This window comes from Phyllostomus hastatus, unplaced genomic scaffold (assembly GCF_019186645.2).
Source record: "Phyllostomus hastatus isolate PE091 unplaced genomic scaffold, TTU_PhHast_1.1 phas_contig_58, whole genome shotgun sequence".
NCBI lineage: Eukaryota > Metazoa > Chordata > Mammalia > Chiroptera > Phyllostomidae > Phyllostomus > Phyllostomus hastatus.
This window is the reverse complement of record NW_025333916.1, coordinates 25,099,931-25,116,893: the sequence shown is the minus strand read 5'-3', so window position 1 is coordinate 25,116,893 and position 16,963 is coordinate 25,099,931. Positions and strand designations below refer to the sequence as shown.

General features: G+C 43.2%; 1 protein-coding gene across 3 annotated transcripts in view; it reads left to right on the top strand.

Moving 5' to 3' along the window:
• PIK3R1 (phosphoinositide-3-kinase regulatory subunit 1) overlaps positions 1–11,731 on the top strand; it is an 83,028-nt gene extending 71,297 nt beyond the window's left edge. For 2 of the 3 annotated variants that reach the window (XM_045847720.1, XM_045847722.1), the window contains 9 exons: positions 2,495–2,597; positions 3,368–3,466; positions 3,571–3,751; positions 4,006–4,131; positions 4,872–5,014; positions 5,205–5,381; positions 5,476–5,544; positions 6,220–6,390; positions 7,482–11,731. In XM_045847720.1, the coding sequence (XP_045703676.1) occupies positions 2,495–2,597; positions 3,368–3,466; positions 3,571–3,751; positions 4,006–4,131; positions 4,872–5,014; positions 5,205–5,381; positions 5,476–5,544; positions 6,220–6,390; positions 7,482–7,671 (1,259 nt within the window). In that variant the 3' untranslated portion in view covers positions 7,672–11,731. Of the gene's footprint in view, positions 1–872; positions 1,048–2,494; positions 2,598–3,367; positions 3,467–3,570; positions 3,752–4,005; positions 4,132–4,871; positions 5,015–5,204; positions 5,382–5,475; positions 5,545–6,219; positions 6,391–7,481 lie in introns of those variants that run through there. The other variant, XM_045847721.1, reaches the window with a different exon arrangement.
• Positions 11,732–16,963: the final 5,232 nt, after the last annotated feature.

The window sequence follows — 16,963 nt, the reverse complement described above, 5'->3', positions numbered from 1 at the left end:
CCCAATGATTACATCACTCCTCCCTCGAGCAGTATTAGCACAGTAAATCCAAGGATGGGCTCATCGGTGAGAAATACTTTGCCAAGATAACTGTGCATTCTGATACATATGGTCTCTTTCCTTTTGGAAGGCACAGCTTACCTTGACCAGTCTTATTAGGCAGTAGCATTAAAATTCTCATTAATAATGTTGACAGTTATGTCAGTTATATCTGCCAACAGACTTCTTCATTCCTGTTATGAATTTTCCATGTTAGTTCATAAAGTCTAGTTCTGACTTCGCAATGCTTGGTAGAGGAGATTTCCTATGTGCTTCCTTTTCATTGTGCTTTCTGATGTGGTGCATTTGTGACAGGGTTTAAGTTCTGAGTTTTCCGTGAATTATATAGGACTGAAATACCCAGAGTCCTTTCTGCTTTTAATGTACAGGGAAGGTATTTCAGGATTGTAAAATATGCCTGAAATGTGCCCTTTTGATGCATTTGTGAGGTATGTAAACCCAGGAGTGACCGGGCTATCTAAAAACCCAGATGCACTGGGGGGAGAGAAGCTACGTGCTGCAGCGTATCAGCTTTTGTCAACCTGCCCACGGCGGAGCAGACCGTGCTGCACGGAGCAATAAAAAAGGAATTAGGCGGCTCACTGCTGGAGGAGAACAGTCAGATTAAACACCTTTTTGAAACGATGAGCATGTATACATTGCAGATCTATTAAATGTAGGTTCTCGGTGAGGTTGGGGTTGTGCTCAGGCTGGTACAGAAGAGAAATGATGAAGCAGGAGTGGTCTGGTGACATTTTTCCGACTTGATTGGCTGGGGTGTGTGATGTAATAGGTTACAGTGCAGCCCCTTATAGGTTTTAAAATGAATTCCAAGACACCATTACAAAGAAAGCCGGACTCTTTTCTTATAACTGAGCTCAGCCAAGGAAACTCTCGCACAAATGTACAACACTGTTTGGACTATGGAAGACCTGGATTTAGAATATGCTAAGACAGATATAAATTGTGGCACAGACTTGATGTTTTATATAGAAATGGATCCACCAGGTAATACTGCAGTATTCTTGTGGAACGCTAGTTAATTTTGTGGCATTTTATTTTGTTTCTGACAGCTACTGTAACAGAGCCTCTTTAGATTTCTATTTTTATTAATTTGTTCTAATTTAATAAGAATTAGTTGGATCATAGCTTGAAAATTAAACCAGCTGACTGACTGTGGAAGCAAGCAGATGAGGCTGTATGTGGTAAATGCTTATTCTTACTTGGATGGATATGAATGGAATGCCAGTTTTCACTGGTGTCTTTTGTTAAGATTTTTTGCTCTCTGGGTTATATTGTTGTGTATGGTTCCTTTAATTAAAATTATGCCTCCTTTGTGCTGCTCTTCTCTGTTGACAGTGGGTGAGAACAGTGGTGTACTTTTGCAGCGATAGTCCTTGGTACTTTAGAACGCCTGTAAAATGCAGCAGTGATTGCAACTCAGTTCCAGGTGACCTGAAACTATTCTAAATCAAATGGGGAGACTTTGCCTGCTCTCTCTTCTATTAAGCTACTGTAATGAGAAAAGAAGTTGGCTCTTCATTCCTTAGTCCTAGCCTTTATAAAATATTCTTGGTAGACTCCTGAAGTAATTTTTACATACATTAAAATAGTAACCATGCTTTAAAACTTATGACTTAGAATTTAGCTAAAAATCCTAGACTTATTTTGCTTTCTAAATTATTTCACCCCTCTCTTAGCCCTCCTCCCAATGAAGAAAATTTTAGGAACACTGTAGCCTTTCGTTTGTCACCAGTTGGTATCTGAATACTGATTTGACATTGAGGGAGAGGAATATGGTTTTTAATCCGTCGGCATATAGAGCTCAGCTTATTCAGTAGAATATTAACAGGAATACTGAAGAGGTTCAGGTCACAGATGAGTTTCTTAAAGTGGCTGTTGGCAGCACAGTGCCTGAGTTACTAAGATCAGAGAAACCTAATTCTCCTCTTAAGACATACTGCCGTGGATGAGCTGCTTTGCCTCAGCAGCATTTGTGGAGGGCAGAGACCGAGTCTGTCTCAGACAATTAAATAAGAGGGGGAAATTAAAGCCAACCCGTGTGGTTCCTCCTGCTCGTCTGCTCACGGTTTTGTGTGTGAGGCGGACTTGAGCAGGCATGAACCTCTGATATAACTGGAACCTGGAAGTGGCAAAGGGCATGACTCCTGATTTACTCTGAAGTCCATTCACGTGGCCAGCCCAGTTTGTGTGCTGCTCTCCAAACTGTTCTCTTTTTCAGTTTCTTTCCTCTGTGAGCCATACCGTGAGAGGTGTCTGACTTTCTCTTTTCTTTCTTTTTTTTGGAAGAAAATTATCATGTTTCATGGAATGCTGAATGATTGCTGTATTTCACAATTACTCTTCTTTTATCTAAAGAAATTGAGGTGTACTTTGAAATGTTTAATTTTAGTTTGGGGTTGCAAACAACTTTTTCTTTCTCCTTAATCTACAGCACTGCCTCCTAAACCACCAAAACCCACTACTGTAGCCAACAACGGTATGAATAACAATATGTCCTTACAAGATGCCGAATGGTACTGGGGAGACATCTCTCGGTAAGCCTACAGAAACACTTAGTTTTCACCAGAGGCAGAGGGGGTTACATTAAGGGAAAGAAAAGCACCAGCTTGCTAAGTTGCATTTTTAGGATGTCATCCAACATAAGCATGAAGCATAGTTGGTTCTCTTCCAAAGGCAATCAGAGAAGTCCCTGAGCCACTGGGGAACTGTAGGTGCTGGGTGTCACAAGAAATTATTGTAAATACCCGAGAAGTCCCGTCATCGACCGAGTCATCAGGGAAGCACCAGGATATGAACTGAGGCTGCCTAAAAGCAGTGGGGAAACCCACGGCCTAGCAGGCAAAACTCTGAGAATTAACATTATTGTTATCCTACACATAATGAAATGAAGTGGTATTTTTATTATTAGCTTTTTAAAAGGAGGAGGGGGAGGAAACCTCTTTGGGATCATGGCTTGCTTTGCTGATTTTTTAGTGTGTTTGGTTAAGAAATAAATTAAAACTTTGTACCACAGTTGTACCAATAGTGAAAGTAGGTTTAAAAAAAAACAACTCCCATGCACTTGTTTATAAATGAGATGGAGCTTGTAACATTTTTTATATAAGCAGAATAAATTGTTAAGCTTTGAAAATAATTAATAAATGTAAATCTATGGGGGCAAGGGAATATAGAGACTTTCTCTGTACTTTCTGGTCAATTTTGCTGTGAACCTAAAATTGCCCTAAAAATTAAGTCTATTAAAAAAATGCTCCTAGAATCACCACGCCCTCAAGGTGAGCATTGTCTTGTGTTCTTTTCGCCTCAGGGAAGAAGTGAATGAAAAACTTCGAGACACAGCTGACGGGACCTTCTTGGTACGAGACGCATCTACTAAAATGCATGGTGATTATACTCTTACACTAAGGTAAGCCAAAGAGTGTAGGTAAAATTGGGGTGGCTCAGGTTGACATTCAAGCATATTTCTTTAAAGAAAATTGTAATGCCATTATGTTTATGTTGTATTTACAGGAAAGGAGGAAATAACAAATTAATCAAAATATTCCACCGAGATGGGAAATATGGCTTCTCCGACCCATTAACCTTCAACTCTGTGGTTGAATTAATAAACCACTACCGGAATGAATCTCTAGCTCAGTACAATCCCAAGCTGGATGTGAAATTACTTTATCCAGTATCCAAATACCAACAGGTAATCAAATACTCATGTTGTTATATTATTTAAATAAGATACTTTCAATGCTTAGAAACATTTTGAAGCAGATGAATTACATGTAATGAAATTTGAAAAGCTTTGTACTTGTAATCACAAAATTACATTTGGAGTAGCTGAATACAATACTTCAAGGATTTTTTTTCATGTTAGATATCTTGTTAAACAGTTCTTAATTGATTAAATACTTTATCAACTGAATTTCTTTTCCTTATGCTCTCTAATCCTTCTAGGATCAAGTTGTCAAAGAAGATAATATCGAAGCTGTAGGGAAAAAATTACATGAATATAACACTCAATTTCAAGAAAAAAGTCGGGAATATGATAGACTATATGAGGATTATACCCGTACTTCCCAGGTGAGTTTTCTGTGAAAATCAGATTAAATTTTAGGAGTCTTAGTCATTAAAACGTAACACATATTATAGTCAGCTTCAAAAAAAGAGTAAAGAAGGGAGAGTTTTTGTAAATAAAATAGGGGGAGAGATCATTTGTTTGTGAATCATTGTGTCTTGGGACCTTATAAATGAAGCCCGTAAGAATCAGAAAAATAAGTTCACAAAATAAATGAAGAGGTTGCTGATTTTTAAGTTGATTTGAGATCATTCTTGATTGAACAATTCTTTTTAAATTGGGAGCTAATACTAATTGGAAGTTCCACAGAATTGTCTGATCTCAGAAATAGACATTTAACCATTATGTGCTCTGCCCTGACAAACAAGGGCGGCACTCACTGTTTTGTTTCCTGGAGATGCAGTCTTCTCAGGGCCGTCCTGCATCTGGGACCGGCAGGGGGAGCAGAAGTCCATGTGGATGCCGTGAACTGCTGATAAAGGGGGATGACATTAACAAAGATGAAAACTTTGGACATTGTCAAGCAGTCATCCTCTGTGGACTGGAATAATTCCCAAAGGAAATGTGTGCTTTTTCTGTGACAGTATTTTAGTGGGTTTTATGAATTAGAGTCCCACCTTGCTAACAAAGGACTTACATTCTAGATAACTAACTATACAGATCACATGTCCTGGGAGTGTCTCGCAATAAGAAATTACCTGATCTACCGAAGGTGTGACATGGTCTTGCTAAAATTGTGTTGCAGGAAATCCAAATGAAAAGAACAGCTATTGAAGCATTTAATGAAACCATAAAAATATTTGAAGAACAGTGCCAAACCCAGGAGCGCTACAGCAAAGAGTACATAGAAAAGTTTAAACGTGAAGGCAATGAGAAGGAAATACAAAGGTTGGTCAACCATGAGTAGTCCCTTTGTCCTTGTTAGAGATCACCAGAATCTTCTAAAACTGCTTAAAAATGATCTCACTTTCGCTGCTTTGCACGATTAAAAAGCAGCGGGGAGAGAAAGCATTCTTTACCTGAGGGAAACCTTCATGATGAACTTTGGCAGTTACAGATACATTTGTCTTGCCTGTAGGATTATGCATAATTATGAAAAGTTAAAGTCTCGAATCAGTGAAATTGTGGACAGCAGAAGACGACTGGAGGAAGACTTGAAGAAGCAGGCGGCTGAGTATCGGGAGATTGACAAACGCATGAACAGCATCAAACCAGACCTCATCCAGCTGAGAAAGACCAGAGATCAATACTTGATGTGAGTTGTCGGGGACGGAGCCCCGTCAGGGGATGCTTGGGAACGGCGAAAGGATACGTTCTGAACGCATTTTCCCTTCAAAACTCTTTTTCAGGTGGTTGACTCAGAAAGGTGTTCGGCAGAAGAAGCTGAACGAGTGGCTGGGCAACGAAAACACCGAAGAGTAAGTCCTTACCACAGATGGGAGGCGGCACAAGATTCTCTTCATTTTAGGAAAACGCCTGACTTGCTTTATTTAGAGAACAAGTGAGGAATTTTACTGAGTTTGGAACATCTTGTAGGAGGAAACGTGTAAACTCAGTCTCATTATCCAGAATTTTTTAAAGGGAAAGTTGAGGGAGGGCGGATAGAGATGTATGTTTTTCCCATAATGCTGTTCCATGTCCATAAGGATGCCCCTAAATATCTAAAAAATCCTAACATATGTCTGGAACAATAATGATTAAAAAAAAGACACAGGCTTAGTATATGTTTGAAGCTTAAGCCCATGTTTTGTTTGAATTATTTGAACACTGGCAAGCCTCCTCCTCCTCCATCAATTTCCTGATCTAAACTGGACAAACAGGATTATTTAATGCCTTCCCAGGTATCTGGGCTTAGTTGCTGGCTTACCGCTGCTGACTCTTTGTCCAGAGAGGTTGCCTGGAAGGTGCAACTGGATGAGAGGAAAACTCAGGCCAGAGAGGCTGGTTGGGTCAGACCCAAGACGTCTGGCCTGAGGTGCTTGCAGGAGGGGCAGAAACAAGGTCGAAGTGACCTTGTCACTTCGGGAGGGGCAGGGGGGCAGGCTGGTGGTCCCCATGCCCTTCACCCAGCAGCCTGCTCTCCTGCTCCTCAGCCAATATTCGCTGGTGGAAGACGACGAGGACTTGCCCCACCACGACGAGAAGACGTGGAATGTCGGGAGCAGCAACCGGAACAAAGCTGAGAACCTGCTGCGAGGGAAGCGGGACGGCACTTTCCTTGTCCGGGAAAGCAGTAAGCAGGGCTGCTACGCCTGCTCTGTGGTGTACGTATCTCCAGCACACTGCTGGTCCCCTTCACAGCTCCGGGAGAGGTGTTGTGTTCAGCCAGCCGAGGGGGCAAGGATCTGGACAATTTCCTTACAGTACAACAATGTAGAAGGGGAAATGAAACAGGCATAGTACTTTGAAGTCTGTTAAGAGAGTCTAGTAGGAAGAAACCTGCGTTTTAGTTGCAACTACTTTAAGTCTTTTTTTTTTCTGTCTTTAAAATGGGAATGACAGTGCTGGCCTCCCAAGGCTAGTAGAGTGAGAGCCTGAGGGAACTCACATAAGAGCACCACCCCCAGGGGAAAAGTCCGCATCAGCAACAGGGGCAAACGACAAGCAAAAAGAACCCCGGTCACTGTCCTTGAGATAATTACACCCAAGAGAAGACATTTTTGTCATAGGGCACACTTTCTTGTTGCTAATTAGTAGTCTGGTGAGTACTTGGGATGGAAAATGAGTTTTGGATCACTAGCAGCACCTCAGAGGGCGAGGTGCCCCCAGGAGGGTGAGGCTCCTCAAAGCACGTTATGTTCCGGGACTCCCTCCCTGGAAGCAGAGACACAGCCCTATAGGAAAGGAGGAGTGAGAAGAACTTAGAGGGAGGGCCAGGGAGTAGAGTAGAGAGGAAAGGGCAAGGTGGAGAGGCACGCAGACATCTTAAGGCCAGCCTTAGAGAAGGGACCCTGTCAGTCACCAGCAGCACCACGCCTCTGGTCGCACAGCGGCGCTGATGCCGGTGCTTGGCAGCTGCCACTTGCTACATGCTTACTGCATTCCTGGCATTCCATCAAGCACATCATCCCGTTTCTCAAAGCTGCCCTGTGACACATACATTACTATCATCTTCCTTTTCAGCCATTTTTAAAGATAAAAATACAGTAGCTCAGTGAGGTTTCGTTGCCTGCACAAGTCCCCCAGCCAGTAGGGGACAGAGGAGTCTAACAGTTAGTTCACCACCGGGCACTGCTCCCCACGTGGAGACTGGCCTGCATCAAGTGCACTGTCGGATGATGATGATTTTGCTAAAAACACCTGCAGTGTTCTGGTTTGTCAAGGTCCCAATGCATTTGTGCTCTCTCCTCCCCAGGGTGGACGGCGAGGTGAAGCACTGCGTCATCAACAAAACAGCGACCGGCTATGGCTTTGCCGAGCCCTACAACCTGTACGGCTCCCTGAAAGAACTGGTGCTCCATTACCAACACACCTCCCTGGTGCAGCACAACGACTCCCTCAACGTCACACTAGCCTACCCGGTGTATGCGCAGCAGAGGCGATGAGGCGCGGGCCCTACGACCCTCCTCCTGAAGTTCAGCCACCCTGAGGCCTCTGGGAAGCACAGGGCTCCTCTCCAGCCTGCCCTGCGAATTGAGCTGCGGAAACCAAGCCGTCTGTCTCCAAATGGGACTCGAGCTTTCGACAAAAGCAGCAGGGGAAGACGTGCAGCCTAGCACTGTGCGATGGCCAGACGCTTCTCATCTGGAGTGCTTATCCTTCCTTCCTTTCCTTTTTTAAAATTTTTTTGGTTTAATTTAAAGCCACCACAACACACAACACAAAGAGAAAAAGAAATGCAAAAATCTCTGCGTGCAGTGACAAAGAGGCCTTTACCCATGGTGCTCGTTAATGCTTTCTGAAGCTTTACCAGCTCGAAGTTGGGACCTTGTACACCAGAGAGTGGATGGGGCCGAGGAGCCCTGGCCTGGGAGCGCTTGGTCCAGCCTGGTTTGGCCTGGTGTTGCTGTGCACGGTGGACCCAGGCACTTCGCACTGTGGATTATTTCACTTTCTAACAGATGAACGATGTGTAGCGGAAAGGCACTTCGGCTTACAAGGGACACTTCCGGAGAACGTCGGCCCACGTCTGTTCAGAGAGATTCTGTGGTAGCGAAGTGCCAGAAGGCGTTTGGTTTAAACTTTTCAACAAAAAAACAAAACCCACCAATGGAAAAATGGAACTTAGAAAAGAGGACTTAAAATGACATTTTCAGTATATAAAATATGTACATAATGATGACTATCAAATAGATGGATTTGTAATCAATACCAAATAGCTTCTGTTTTGTTTTGCTGAAGGCTAAATTCACAGTGCTATGCAATTCTTAATTTTCATTAAGTCATTCTCTCAATTTTCAATGTACCTTCAGAATAAGCTTCCCCTACCCCACTTTTTGTTGCTTGAAAATACTGTTGTCCTTGGTTTTTGTGTTAATATTCATTTTGTTATTCTTCTACTTTTTTTTAAAGAAGAAATGTACAGGATGCCAGTTTAAAAAAAGGCTTCAGAATTAAAACTATGAAATATTTTACAGTTTTTCTTGTACAGAGTACTTGGCTGTTAGCCCAAGGTTAAAAAGTTCATAACAGATTTTTTTTGAACTAAATGTTTTGTTGGGCAGTGCCTGATAAGCTTCAAAGCTGCTTTATTCAATAAAAAAGAGAAAGATATATGAATATGACAAAGTATCGCTGAGTTCAACAATGTTGTTTCAAGACTCTTAAAATACGGTACCTGGCAAGTGTGTTTCATAAAGAATTGTGAACTTCTTGAATCTAGGGAGGGGATGTAGCTAAGGGATGTACAGGTGGGGTGGGGGGTGGTGTGGTGGAATGCACTTTCTCTTTCTCACGATTGGAGAAAAAGTACCTTACTGCGAAGTGAAGTTGCTTTATACTCCAGTCTTTCCCACTTTGCTAGTTATTATCAATTATGACAACTACAAGTCTACTCTAACACAGTGTAGCTGGTCAGATATTTTCAGTTCTTAGGAAGGAAGGAAGGAAGGCGCCCAGAACAGTGTCCCACCTTTGTTTGGAACGCTGATTTCAAGGTATAATTGCTACATTTAGAAAATATGTCTCTTTTTAACGTTAGACTACCATTACAACCAACATTCATTTTAGAAAGAGCATGATCTGAAAAAAAGATTTTTATCTGGCTATTTGTTATTTTCCTAGCTTCCCATTCATGTTACATCATAAAGCAAACAGGCATGATCGTTAACTGTTTCTGCTCTGGGCTGTGTGGAGCTTGTGGAAGTCATGACCATTTCAGGAATCATAGTAACAGTCCTCACTCATCCGAGTGATTGTAGGAGGCGTGCTTCACTGTGGGGAGCGGGAGGGGCTGCTAGAGTGCTAGAGTCATCTCCAGGATTTAGGGCAGGCATGGGGGGAGGTCTCCTGATTCACGTGTGCAGAGCCTTTCTGCTCAGTGGAAGTTGTGTACGTATTGGGAGAACAGGAGAATTATAATCATGGTCACTACGCTGGTAGTTTAAAATGAATCTTACAATTTCAGTTTTTTTATCTCAACATTAGATTCACTCACATTTATTTCTCTTCCCTTCAAATATTGGGGTTGAGGGGCTTTTTTTTTAATGTTCCTTTTAAAATTCTTTTGAAAGACTCCGTCTAGCAGTTGTAGACTTAGTCAATTGTAGAATATATTTTTTTCTCTTTACATGAAGCTACTCATACCAAGAGCAATAGTCTTACAGCAGACAGTCAGCCCTCAAACTTGACTGTGGATCTGACATCTCCCTCTCTTCTGTGAACAGCTGAGGATTTTCCTGGTTTGAGTCTCTGAGTGTCTGATTTAAAACCATGCTTCCACATCACACGGAAGTCTAACAACTAGGTAATATTAGTTTATAAACTAGGGTGGGTGTTTTGTTTTTTGGTAGCACATCCATGTATGCTATTAAGTATAAATATTTTTCATTTAATTTCTAAAATATTAGATCTAAGATGGAATATTTCATTAATCATTACATTTCATAAAAAGTTTTATTAGTGTTTTTGCTTCAACATACTGCCAGATGACACGGTATCAGGCATCTGCCTTATTTTTGCATCTCATGAGCACAAACGGTAGATTCTCTTTGAACTGCAAAGGCAGGACTCCTAACTCCCTGTGACAGTGATTCACAGCACACCTGTGATGTCACACCTCTGCCAGGTGCCTTGAGTGCATGTAGCGTGCCCACCACCTATGTGGTGGGCCTTCTAGATGTTGGACTCTCAGAGCTCCCTGGGTCCCTTCGGACAGTCGTCTCCAACGAACACTGCCTCGTGGCTCACGAGTGCGAACAGATACTGCAGAGGCACACTGGTGCATGCTCCTGTCCGTGCATTGGTTTTCCCCACCCAAGAGAGACCGCCTCCCGAAATGAAAGCCAGAGGCTGAGTTGCAGAGGGACTGTGACAGGGCTGTGGAGGTGGGAGCGTTAGGACCCGGTATTAGACAGGAGAGAGAGAAATCGCAACCACATGAAAAGGCAAAAAGCATGTATTTGCAACCTCTGACAACTTCACGGCCCTTGATATATGTATATATGTATATGTGCATGGACTGTGTTTCCAGTACACCTTTCAGCCAAAAGAGATCCACAGTCGTCGAGTTCAAGTGCATAACAAGCAAATGTCTAGTACAGTTCTTGTATATGTGTATGGGTTGTTTCTTTCCTGTGAATTTGCTTTGTTTTGTCTTATAAAGGTGAAAATTGTTTGCAAGTGAAGTGAGAAGTTCATAATTCTTTGGCTTTTCTTTTTCCTGTTTTTAAAAGTTACTCCTTTTGAGAAGCTAGTCCGGATGACTCGCTTACCTTGGAAATCCTTGTTTTCAATGTGTCAAGTCAAAATGTGTTTATGTGAGCTGTCACTGTAGGGAACCAATTGCTTTGTCATATAGCTGGTGATGAAGTAGTAACGTGTTTGGGAAGTCCTACTGATGTTCCTTATTGGGAGAAAATTCTGCTGGTTTTAACAACTATGCTTTTGCTATGCATGGTATCCAGGTCAGCTGGGAAGCAGACCCTGAAGTCCGAGTTCAGGGTCACTTAGGAAAGGGGCAGTTTAAAGCACAATGCCTCACACAGGACAAAGTTCCAAAATGCCAAATTCTTATTTTTTAAAAATCTAGTTATATAAAATACTAGTATGAGTGGGGAGGGAGCGGAATTGGGTTCATTGGAAACACTATCCAACTTAACATTAAACTTGTCACCATGAGATAGCATTAGCTACCCAGGATGCTGCTATTAAAAAAAAAGACTCCATTTATATGTGTGTATTTTTTAAAGCTACAATCTGTTCAATGTTTTTACAAATCTGTTTATATGACATTGTTAAAATAAAATTGGTCTTTTGACGAGAGGGAGGATGTGATGGTCAGTGGTCATTTTGCCTTCACAAGGCACGGGGCCGGGGCGGGGGAGCGTGCCTCCTCGACAATTGGTTCAAGCTGTAGATTTAATGGAGCTACGTCTTGTTGTTTTAAGTTGCTTTGATGCATTGTATTAGGTCTTCAAACAGAATAAAGGTTGTTTTGAAACTTAAGTGATGGTTTGAAATTTCAATTACTGCCTAAGAAATATCTCTGAAACCACTCTCTTGCTCTTTTGGTTATCAAAAGTTGCCCTTTCTGTAGTCTCCCACCCACCCCCTTTCATCCTGTTACCCCACTTTTGTAACGTGAGAAGGGCCTTAAGAGTGGTCACGAGAATGATGGGTCCGTGTTGTTTACATAATTACAGCACATGCTTAACGATGAAACACCTCGAGGTGATGTCACTTCAAGGCGTGTTCTTGCTGTGAGAGAACGGAAGACTGCCCACCGTCCCTCAGTGCCTGTCCCCCACCACCCACCTCCAGACAGTCAGAATCACTCTCTACAAGCTATGGCTGGTTAAGGAATTGGTTTGTCTCTGCCCTGCAGTTTGCATAGTTTGAACGCTCAGTGCAGGGACAGCACGAGGCTTTGTGCAGCATGCAGAGTGTGACATGGGCTTGTAGACTGGGAGCTAAGCACCCTCCAGATTCAGGCTTCACATTGTAGCACCTAGTTAATCTGAAATAACGCTCCCATCTCATTTTCCTTGCCAAGTGAATTTATGGCAATGCCATTTGGCATGTGTATAGTGCTTACTTTATAGGTAGGCACAGTGCGGGCCCTGGGCATGGAGACATGGTCTAGTCATGGAGATGAGAGGAGCACACAAATAACTGCGGTCATGGCAGCAGTGGCATCTCTGCGCATGGCAATGGCCCTGAGATTCGCTTCTCGCTTTTCTCCTGTTCTGTCGTGTACTGCAGAGAACTGTATTCCCAGGCTGTTTGCACTCTGGGTTCTGGGTAGTCAGTCTCCTGTGCGGCTCCAGCCCCTCAGACACTCCTTCTCTCTGGGGTCTCTGCAGTCTTGCTTTGCCTTCACTCTCAGTGGAAGCCTCTGGCTTCTGAGCTCTGGCAACCTGGCCTCCTTGCATTTTCACTGTAGCCTCAGAGGTGGTGGGTGGGTGGCTGCTTTCTGTCCTTGTTAAACCTCTGGTTTTCCTCATTATCCCCTGTTGGTTTCTGAGCCCTTCCATCATCTGAGTAACTATTTCTCTTTATTCAACTTGGTAAGTACTAAAGTCATTTCTTTTTTTTCCCCTGACTGGTCTCTGATTGATATAGCAATTGATTTTTCTCCATTAAACACTTCATATGCAGCATGTGATATAAACCTTCCACAACTGAGTTAGAAGATAATACCCACCCCCACTACCTTCCACAGGTGAGAAAACTGAAACTTAGATGTTAAATGACTTACGATCATGCAGACCATACAGCAATTAGTGCACAGAGCGGAGTGCCTAAGCGGTCCGACTCAGGCCAGAGCTCTTGGCCCCTGTGCCGAAACAAACCCGCAGTGGAAAACCCACCGGGTACAGTGGGGTCCTGCTTTTTGGCATCTCTTGGCCACACTGAAAGAAGAGTTGTCTTGGGCCACACATTAAATACATTGTAACACATATTCACAAAAAAATCTCAAAATGTTTCAAGTAAATTTATAATTTTTGTTGGGCTGCATTCATAGCTATCCTGGGCTGCATGTGGCCCATGGGCTATGGGTTGGACACCCTGTTAAGATGCTCAAGGAAAAGTTCATTGGGTCACCCTTCCCACTGAGGATCTGACCATGTGGCTCCCAACTGGAGGACAGTGCACAAGTGGGCAGTGATGAATGGCAGGAAATGGCATGGGCCTGCTTTATCCCAGGGGTTCCCCAAGCGTGTTCCCCAGTGACAGCACTAGTGTTGGCATCATTGCTTGGAACCCTGTTGGAAGTGCAAACTCCAGGGCCCCACCCCTGGCCTACAAACTCTCAAGTCAGGACCCAGCAAATCTGTTTCGACAAGCTCTCCAGGTGATTTTAATCCACACTAAAGTTTGAGACTACTTAAGGTCACCTGGTTGCTGAAAAATAGTCCTTCTAGTTCATATAATTTATGCTCAGAGTAGACAGGAAAGAAATAGACTGATTTCCAGCTTAGGAGGCTCAGGCTGGTCCTAGCTCTGTCTTTAACCAGCTGTGGAAAAGTAATGAACTCGGTTTACCCACCTAGGCCTCCAGCCCCCTGTCTGTGAAATAAGGCTATGAGTGTGAATGTCTCCAGGACTGCCTCTAGTCCAGGGCATGTGTTGTGACAGGTGAACTGAATGAGAGAGCTTGAGCCCAGTTCTGCACTCACAATTTGACCTCAGTTACAACCCGCAACGGGACTGGCGCCTGCAGACCACTGCCGTTGACTGAGACTGACACTTTGTGTTGTCAGTGACAATAGCCAAGAAAGCATTAGCAGAATTAGGGTCTGTTTGTCTTGATGACGTCTTAAAGCCACACTTTAGGTGAATCCAAATGGACAGCCAGGTTCTTGATAATGTGAAGCGGAATATGCTTGGAGATGACACTTTGTGCTTCTGTCTAAAGCACAGGGCACTGAGTCAGAGAGCTTGGCCTACTGAATGCCCTGGAATGTGGCAGGAGGCAGGTAAGAGTTCCATGATAAGACCTGATCCTGTGTCAACTCATTAACGAAAACTTTTTACTGAACTTGCCCTTTAAAAAGTCCGTCTGACCGTAAGACCGTCTTTTAGGTCCGTAAGACCTAAAAGTAAAACCTGAAACCATGAAACTCCCAGAGGAAAACAGGAAACAGCTATTTGGTATGGCTTTTCACAATGATTTTTTGGATATGGCACCTAAAGCACACACACACAAAAATAAACCAGAGTGACTACATCAAACTAAAAAGCTCCTGCATAGCAAAGAAAAAAAAAAAAGAAAAACCACTGACTGGGAGTGAGGCGGAAGCAACCCTGCACCACAGAGACCAAGAGAGGCTGCGTTACAAGGGGAGAGGAACAGCTACACGCTGACTGCATTGCCCCTTCCCTAGGCCCGTGCAGTACTGCGCCAAGAAGTCTCCCTTGAGCCTCCAGTGGGAAAGGAGAGCCCAGAGGGGACATCTAGCCTCCACCCTAGCATCGCGGATCACTCGTGGGAGCCCTCACTCTGGTCTTGCCCCACAGGGCAATCTGCAGGACTCTAGCACTGGGCATCTGATTATGACAGAGAGGAGAAGAGGGCCTTCCAACAACCAGCACTTGGATCTTGGCAGACCAAGCTTCTACCTGCAGAGCCCAAATAGTAGCCCCAACCAGCAGCTTTGCTCTCTGCAAATCTAAGGCAGTGGTGCAGTCTGACCAAAGTAGTTGGCAGGTATGCCTGATTTGGGTCTTTAAGTGAGGAGCTTGCTGGCCTTAGAGCTGGGTCTGCCACACCCAGGCAGAAGAGCTGAGTCACAGCTCCACCCACTCTAGAGTGCGGGCCCCTAGCCTCATCTGAGAGGAAGGGCTGGCATGAACACCGGGAAGCTTTGCAACCAAGCAATGCTCCAGCCAAGAGGCAGGCAGACAGAGCTGATTGCCCTCAGAGCAAAGCAGGTGGCCCTATACAGCCAGAAAATTTGGGGCACAGGTCAGCTTGAATCAAGACTACAAAGAAAGAACCTGAGCAGCCTTGGAGCTGTTTTTCCCACCACACCTGGGCAGGGAAGCTAATTCAAAGCTCTTATTACTGAATACAGCTGTCAGCCTGCGTGACCCAGGAATCTTAACAGAGCACACAGGAAGCTGCATAGCTCATCCAACAGCCCTGTTTACAGTAGAACTCAAATAGAGACTACAGCCCATGGCTCTTCCTGTATTCAGAGCAAAACTGGTGGCCTCACCTGACTAGAATATTCAATGCAAGCTCTTGCCTGATTCAGGTCCCTAAACAATACATCGTGCAGTCCCTGGATCCCATCCTGCTGCCCTGCCAGAACAGGGAAGCTAACTCATAGCCCCACCCACTGCTGAGTATAGTAATCAGTGCTAACTATCTAATAAGCCTGGCAAGAGAATCCAGGTAACTGTGAAGCCCATTCTACAGCCTCACTTGGTCAGGGAACCAGAGCCAGCTGCCCTACCCAGCAGTTCTCAGAAAGTGGCACATACTCCCCATAACCAACCTCAGAGGTCAAACAGTTGCCTCACACCAAAATAAGACCTAGTAGCAAGCCCCACCTGCCTGACATTCCCAACAGACATGTCTAGAAACCCAGACTAAGCTGAAGGGTGAAAAACTGTCTCTGCCAAAGGGAACCAGCAGAGTCTAAAGAGGAGATCACTTACTCAAACACAGTTATCAACGTAAGGAATAAAACATCATGAAAAATCAGGTAAATATGACATCACAAAAGGAAATGAATAAAGCTTTAATAAATGACCCTAGAAATGGAGACCCTATGAAATGTCAAAGATTTCAGAATAATTCTCTTAAAGAAATTTAGTGAACTATAAAAACACACAAACAACTAAATTAAATTAGGAAAACAATGCATTGATAAAATGAGAAGTTCAACAAGGAAATATAAACTATTTAAAAAAAAAACAAAAAAACAAGAAAGCCTAGAGCTGAAAATACAACTCAACTGAAGAATTCAATAGAGAGCTTCAAAAGCAGATGTAACCCTGCAGAAGAAAGAATAAGCTACCTGGTTGATAAGACACTTGAAAGTGACCAGTCAGAGAACCAAAAAGAATGAAAAAGAGTGAAGAAAGCCTATTGGACTTAGGGGGCACAATGAAAAGAAACAGCACTCATATTGTGGTAACTCTAGAAGGGGAAGAGTGAAAGGAACAGGGAATATATTTAAAGCATTAATGGCTGAAAGCTTCCCAAATCTGGGGAGAGAAGTAGACATACAGATCCAAGAGGCTCAAAGACTGAATCCAAACACCAAATAGACTGAATCCAAGTAGAATTATACCAGGATGCATAATTTAATTGTCAAAACTAAAAAACAAAGAAAATTTTAAATGCCCCAAGGGAAAAGAGAGAACTTAAGTTGTTACCAACTTAAAATAGACTGCTATAGATATAAGGTGTTATATGTAATCCTCATAGTAACCACAAAGCAAATACCTACAGTAAGTACACAAAAGAGAAGGAGAAAGAAATATAAGCATACAACTAAAGAAAGTGATTAACATGCAAAGAAAGGGCAAGAGCAAAGGAAGTATGAAAACAGCCACAGAGCAATTAACAAATGGGCAATAAGCATGTACGTGTCAATAATTACTTTAAATAGGCTAAAATTTCCAATCAAAAGACACAGAGTGGCCAAATGGATTTTTAAAAAGGATGATCTATGTGTTGCCTATAAGAGACTTACTTCAGATATAAGGGCACACACAGACTGA